The sequence below is a fragment of the Limulus polyphemus genome, unplaced genomic scaffold (assembly GCF_000517525.1).
Source record: "Limulus polyphemus unplaced genomic scaffold, Limulus_polyphemus-2.1.2 Scaffold1157, whole genome shotgun sequence".
NCBI classification, from domain to species: domain Eukaryota; kingdom Metazoa; phylum Arthropoda; class Merostomata; order Xiphosura; family Limulidae; genus Limulus; species Limulus polyphemus.
This window is the reverse complement of record NW_013666767.1, coordinates 12,959-20,028: the sequence shown is the minus strand read 5'-3', so window position 1 is coordinate 20,028 and position 7,070 is coordinate 12,959. Positions and strand designations below refer to the sequence as shown.

The 7,070-nt window shown below is 37.4% G+C and overlaps 1 protein-coding gene across 1 annotated transcript in view; it reads right to left on the bottom strand.

Annotated features, from left to right (window-relative positions):
- LOC106462397 (histone deacetylase 4-like) overlaps positions 1–6,626 on the bottom strand; it is a 42,519-nt gene extending 35,893 nt beyond the window's left edge. Inside the window, exon 1 of the mRNA XM_013922322.2 lies at positions 6,470–6,626. Within this exon, the coding sequence (XP_013777776.1) occupies positions 6,470–6,494 (25 nt within the window). The 5' untranslated portion in view covers positions 6,495–6,626. The remainder of the gene's footprint in view (positions 1–6,469) is intronic.
- Positions 6,627–7,070: the final 444 nt, after the last annotated feature.

The window sequence follows — 7,070 nt, the reverse complement described above, 5'->3', positions numbered from 1 at the left end:
CTCCATTATCTTAATTACTTCTATATCTACCCGAGTGCGCCAATTCTTTAACTGATTTGTCTGTTCAACTCTTTTAAAAACCAAATAGTTTTAATTTAGCTTCTCACATTCATTTTTTCTTCCTGTGTTTTTATTATTATTTTTTTCCATTTTTCGAATTCTCCAATATTCTCCTATTCATATTTTTCTTCCCGCCGTTTTCCAAACTTAGTTCAATTCAACATTTATTTTTTAATTCTCAGATTTATATTTTTCTTCATATGCTTGTATTTGAATTTTTTTCATGCGTCAATATTCTTTAACTGTTTTGTTTAGTGTAATTTCTCGAACTCTATTTATTTAAACCTTTTCTAATATTCTGAGGATCCGTTCCATGGGTCCTGGGAGGTCCCGATGCCTTTGTTTCCCTCCCTGTTGACTTTGACTGACTAATAAGTGTTTGGCCCCATACCCTGTTGATTTTTGTTTCCCATTTTTGGTAAAATATGCCAATTGGTTTCTGATTTTGGCAGATTTTTTTGACCAACAGTATTTGAAAGAAAACCTCCACATATTGTTCATTCAGTAAGTGAGAATTAGAAAAAAAATTATACTTTTCTGTAGACCTTCAGGAAACAGAAATATGGGATTTAAGGTCTATAAGGCAAAAAATTGGTCAACATTTTTTCTGAGTCAAATCTAAAAAAATAATACCCAGGTGAGCACCCCAGAATCCCTTTAGTAAGCGTGCAATGTTTCAGTTCTCTTGGTTCTTTTCCTTTTGGTCACACAGACAGACAGGTTTTTATCATTATTATAGATAATCACCCATTGTGTGTACAGATACTAAAGCGTGTTCTCAGCCTCGTGACCCCTAGTGACTCAGCGGTAAGCCTGAAGGCTTATAACATGAAGTAGCGGATTTCGATACCCGTGGTGGGCACAGCACAGCTACCCGATTGTGTAACTTTGTGCTTAACAAGAAAACAAAACAGTTACTAGATGTACTTCCGCAGGGTCTCCGAAAGTGTTCTGTTTCAAGAGTAAATAAAATCAAAACTAAAAGTAACAAATATTTTTGTTTCTTGCTTTTGAAGTTCATATGTCATGCTATGTCTATAGAGTGCAGTGCATAATTCCTCTCGTGATCCATGGCATGTGCATGTTTAAATGACGTCACAACAGTACAAATTGCAACGTTAAGCGTCCCTTATATCATGTAATTTCAGTGCCTACTGGGCCCGGCATGGCCAGGTGGTTTGAGCGCTCGACTCGCAATCTGTGGGTCGCGGATTCGAATCCCCGTCACACCAAACATGCTCGGCCTTTCAGCCGTGAGGGCGTTATAATGTGACGGTCAATCCCACTATTCGTTGGTAAAAGAGTAACCCAAGAGTTGGCGGTGGGTGGTGATGACTAGCTGCCTTCCCTCTGGTCTTACACTTCTAAATTAGGAACTGCTAGCGCAGATAGCCCTCGTGTAGCTTTGCGCGAAATTCAAAACCAAACAATCAGAGCCTACTGACTGACAGACAACACACACTACTGTTGTGCGAGTAGTTCAAACAGATGACCCCCTCCAGGCGCCCTTCGGGGAAATAACTAGCTTCCTTCCCGTTCAACTCACAGGGAATACATAGGGAGCCCAGGGGATGACATAGAAGGGGGTCAGATCCCAACGCCAAAACTCCCTAAGGTCATAAGGGTACAAACATAGATAGCCCATTGTATAACTTCGTGCTTAACTACATAACAAACCCCCGTCTCGTCAGGTCGTTTATATTCCTGTTAGGTACAAGTTTTTCGATACTTGTCTCATTGAAATTCAGTTTGTTGGTTGTGTTGTATTTTGCTAAATAATTGGAAGTTCCACACTTTATAAGTGTATCGATAATGCTGCGTCGTATATTCCACTAATCGAACTTAATGAATCAATCTCTTTCTGTATAATAGATACAAGTCTACACATTTTAGTTTTACAAATAGTTTTGTAATATTTTAACCGAAACAATGCTGTAATGTTTGTTTTTTTAAAGTGACTTGACAAAAAATGGTTTTCAGGAAAATAATGTTATCCATCAAATTTAATACGTTCCTCTCTCCTAATAGGAATTTAGGTCTTTGTGACCTAGGAGGGTCAGGTACTCTGAGACCTCTTCCTCCCTTTAATACGTTATAAGATTACGTTTGTTTGTTTTTGAATTTCGCGGTAAGCTTCACGAGGGCTATCTACGCTAGCCGTCCCTAATTTAGCAGTGAAAGACTAGAGGGAAGGCAGTTAGTCATCACTATCGACAGCCAACTCTTGGGCTACTCTTTTACCAACGAATAATGGAATTGACCTTCACCAGTTGAAAGGGCGAGCATGTTTGGTGGGATGGGGATTCGAACCCGTGAGTCTCAAATTGCGAGTCAAGCGCCCTAACTACCTGGCCATGCCGGACCAGGCCATTTAGATTACGACGCGTTAAGATGTTGAAACACATATAGTGTACGAAACAGCTTCCAGTATTTTATTCATATATACAGTAAAATTATTACATAAAATAATTTTTTATTGTATTTCGAGACTGGGGACAGCCTCATTTTAAATTAATTGTGTACTATCAAACGTTGACTTTATTTCTCCGATACATCTGTGTTAAACTCAATACGTGTATTATTTATACAGCCCATTCGGAATGCTTACTTTTGATTAAAAAAAATATAATGAAATAAACAGATCGCTGCAAACCTGTCAGGCTGAAATCATTCGAGCCAGCCATGCTTCAGTTTAACGAATAAATTATCTCCAGCTCTGCTGGCACATTGTAGCACACATTCTGCACTGTGTAAACATATGAACATATTCATGTTACCTACGAGCCAGAGCTATATTTAGGTATTGTGTTTGTCCCATCAAACTCTGCTTCCACTGAAACAATAACAATAATAATTGATTTGGTGCTATTTTTAACCTGCGCACACGCAGAATGTATTGTTCCGTGGTCGCCATAGTAACTGGCATGCGTCAGGAAACGGTGATTTAGAGTGTAAATGAAGCAAGCTGTCGTTTGGTGTGGTATTATTGGAAGTTGTTTTGTCTCTTCGCATATATACAGATGTTAATATAATATTCTACTTATAAAATCGGCCTGTTTAATGATCCGCGTTTCTCTGTTCCCACGAGTGATATACACGTATAAATTATCAATATCACACGTGCCTAGCTTCTGTAACTTTATAAAACCACGAGTGATTTATAAACGAAGTTGGCTTCAATTTGTGTGTGTGAGCAACTTTCTTTTATACCTAGGCTTGTTCATCATTGGACAACTACTAGAACACACCCTAGATTAGCGTGACGTAGTTGTTTATTCAAATTATTTTATGATCCTCCTTATAAGAGAGAGCCTGAAATTAACCAACTCAGCTCTCGATATAATATACTGCTGGTTTTATAATTACAATTTTCCTTCTTTCATAGAGATAGATTACAATTAAATTTCAACCAGTGTCATGTTACTGAATAAAAGAGCAAACAAGAAATGAGCTTTAAAATACATAAACGTTGAACTGATCTGGTACGAAGTTTGTCCTGGTACTGTAATGGTTTCTGTATCTAAACTTGTTTGTTTTGGATATTCTCGCAAAGCTATAAAAAATAGTTCCTGCAGTAGCTGTCACTAGCTTGGAAGTAATAAACTACAGGGAAAGCAGCTGGTCAACAGTGCTCATCATAAATTGTTTGGCTATTTTAGTCGAATAGTGGAATTTGTCCATCACTCTTATAATGCGCCATTGGACCCAAAGTGTAGGGCATGACTTTACAGGAGCAGGGGCAAGGCATGCACCAAGATTCAGAGACCAGCACACTAACTACAGGCCACACCAGGCGGCTGAATCTGTTAAAATTCTCGTTTTCCTCAACTCAAAAATTTTCACACTGAATGACGCCTTTTACACACGAGAGCTAGCAGCCAGATAAGAAATCCTGGAGTTCAGATATAACAGTAACACTACGCCCCCCCCCCCCCCCCAGTGGCACAGCGGCATGTCTGCGGATTTACAACGCGAGAATTCGGGTTTCGATACCCGTGGTGGGCAGAGCATAGATAGCCAATTGTGTAGCTTTGTGCTTAATTACAAACAAACAGTAGCTCTTTGAATCTAATAACAATGCACCCAAGTTGAAATTATGGAGCATGTTGAGTGGCATTTTGTCTCGAACCTTGGCATCTTCATTTCACAACCTAACATTTATGTTGCATAATAGTTAAATATTAACAGGTTCATATGACGTTTAAGTAACAATTCTGGTCTTGCCTTAAATCAGGTTCATATGACGATTATGTAACTATCCTGGTCTTGCCTTAAATCAGGTTTATATGACGATTATGTAACAATCTTGGTCTTGCCTTAAATCAGGTTCATATGACGTTTATGTAACAATCCTGGTCTTGCCTTAAATCAGCTTCCTAAGGCCTTTAAGTAACAATCCTGGTCTTGCCTTAAATCAGGTTCATATGACGATTATGTAACAATCCTGGTCTTGCCTTAAATCACATTTCAAAGTGGTTTATTTCTCAATTTTTTCTTTCAGCGTTGAGCAGGAAGCATCCCCTTTGTAAAATGTCTTCCTTCATCTGCACAGTGTGGTATTTGTTATAAGGTAAATAGAAGATTCCCAAACTGTATCTACTATCTTGACCAGATTCGCTAGATGCTAAGAGACAGGTTGTTAGAAGTATATAGAATACTTTGTAGAGGAAATTAACCTGCATCCAGATATTTCAGCTGCAATGGTCCTCCAAACACAGAATTTTCAAATTTTTGGTCATTAAGGATCTTGCATTATTTATCCATGACCATTTAATGAGATTGTACAAGGACATTACAGTTTTAATTCAGATTTTTTGAGAATCAATGTATTATAAATATTCTGACACAAACTTTAATACTGTCAAAAATAAAATCTACAAAAATAGATATATTTCTGCAGGGTTCTCGAAAGTGTTCTGTTTCAAGAGTAAATAAAATTAAAATTAGGAGTAAAAAATATTTTTATTTCTTGCTTTTGAAGTTCATATGTGTTGTAGCCTACAGAGTGCATAATTCTTCTCGTTTTACAGTACAAATTGCAACGTTAAGCATTTCTTATGTAACGTCATTTTAGTGTCTACACATTACTGTATAGTGGTGCAAGTGATTAATACTGGTGACCCCTCAATAAGGCAAATTATTGATATATTTTGTTAACTAAACCAAATGTCACACACATAATGCTGAAATTTCAACATTCTTAGCATCATTAGATAGTATCATCATCACGTCATTCACAGGTAAGATTACATCATCTCAAACAGCTTTGAATCAATGGTTATCTGGTAACAAAATCATAAAATAATAATCTCTCAGATCTTCAAAACCTTTGAATTAATGATGATATCTGGGAATGAAACAATAACTTCATCTATCTTCTAGAATGGTGGGAACTGTGAACTAACCAGCGCGAGTGGGAACTTTGAACTACCACCGCGAGTGGGAACTGTGAACTAACCACCGTGAGTGGGAACTGTGAACTAACCACCGCAAGAGGGAACTGTGAACTAACCACCGCGAGTGGGAACTGTGAACTAACCACCGCAAGAGGGAACTGTGAACTAACCACTGCGAGTGGGAACTGTGAACTAACCACTGCGAGTGGGAACTGTGAACTAACCACTGCGAGTGAGAACTGTGAACTAACCACTGCGAGTGAGAACTGTGAACTAACCACTGCGAGTGAGAACTGTGAACTAACCACTGCGAGTGAGAACTGTGAACTAACCACTGCGAGTGAGAACTGTGAACTAACCACTGCGAGTGAGAACTGTGAACTAACCACCGTGAGTGGGAACTGTGAACTAGCCACCGGGAGTGAGAACTGTGAACTAACCACCACGAGTAGGAACTGTGACTGTGATTGTTTACTTTGACTATTTATATTTCTAGGTTACTGATTTCTAATAGTCCATACTGTACTCTGGGTGACCACACAAAAACTAAGACAATAATATGGGTCATCTTTCATTCATAATTATAACATTTAGTAAGTGTAATTAAAGTCCCTTAGTGGATGGTCAAATCCTACTATTCAATTAGGCTTAAATCATTTAGGAAGTGTAATCAGTGTCCCTTAGTGGATGGTCAATTCCCAAGACTCAGTTAGGCAAGAGTAGTCCAAGAGCTGATGATTATCTGCCATCCCTTTACTCCATTGGTAAAGTACATACAGGCTTTATCATCAAGTCAATGTAGTTTTGCACGATATTATGAAACAAGCAAACAAAACGAACGAACAAACAACTGTTACAGCTTGTTTAAAAAACATCGAGTCATGCTATTGAGTATTCAGCATTTTCTCAATATATTTCACGACATTTTTACAAATTAACATTCTCTTTGAACGAAACACATTTCAAGTTTAACAAAACCAAAGCCAAGAAACATACGATGGTTGTTGACCTACCTGGGGTCGACTTTGATTCGTTCATGAGACTGACCACGGTGTAGTAGTAAAAGCAGCTCTTCACACGATAGAGAAGTAGTTCGGAGGATGGAATGATACATCCAGATTAAAAAGTACCACTCCTCCCCCCCTCAATGAACGTTTTATGATCTGTCTAAAATTATAAAGAAATTTGTTATTAGAAGTTTAGATAGTTTGAATAAAATTATTTATACAATTAAAAGTGTAAATAATTACGAAATTACATTTTTTTTAATGAAGTTGGTTTACTCTTCACTTTGCGATAATCTAATTTTTAATTATCTTAAAACTTAGTCTATGAAAGAAGTGTAACAATACTCTAAATTCATTATTAAATAGATAATTCTATAAAAATAGGTGAAACAAAACAGTAGAATGAAGTTATTCTGCTACTTCAACTTCCTGAAACATATCGTTATTTCATTCATCACATCACTATGGTCACCAGGACAAAAATACAGATTTTTTTTTCATTCATCACATCACTATGGTCACCAGGACAATAATACGGATATTTTTTTTTTCATTCATCACATCACTATGGTCACCAGGACAATAATACGGATATTTTTTTTTTCAT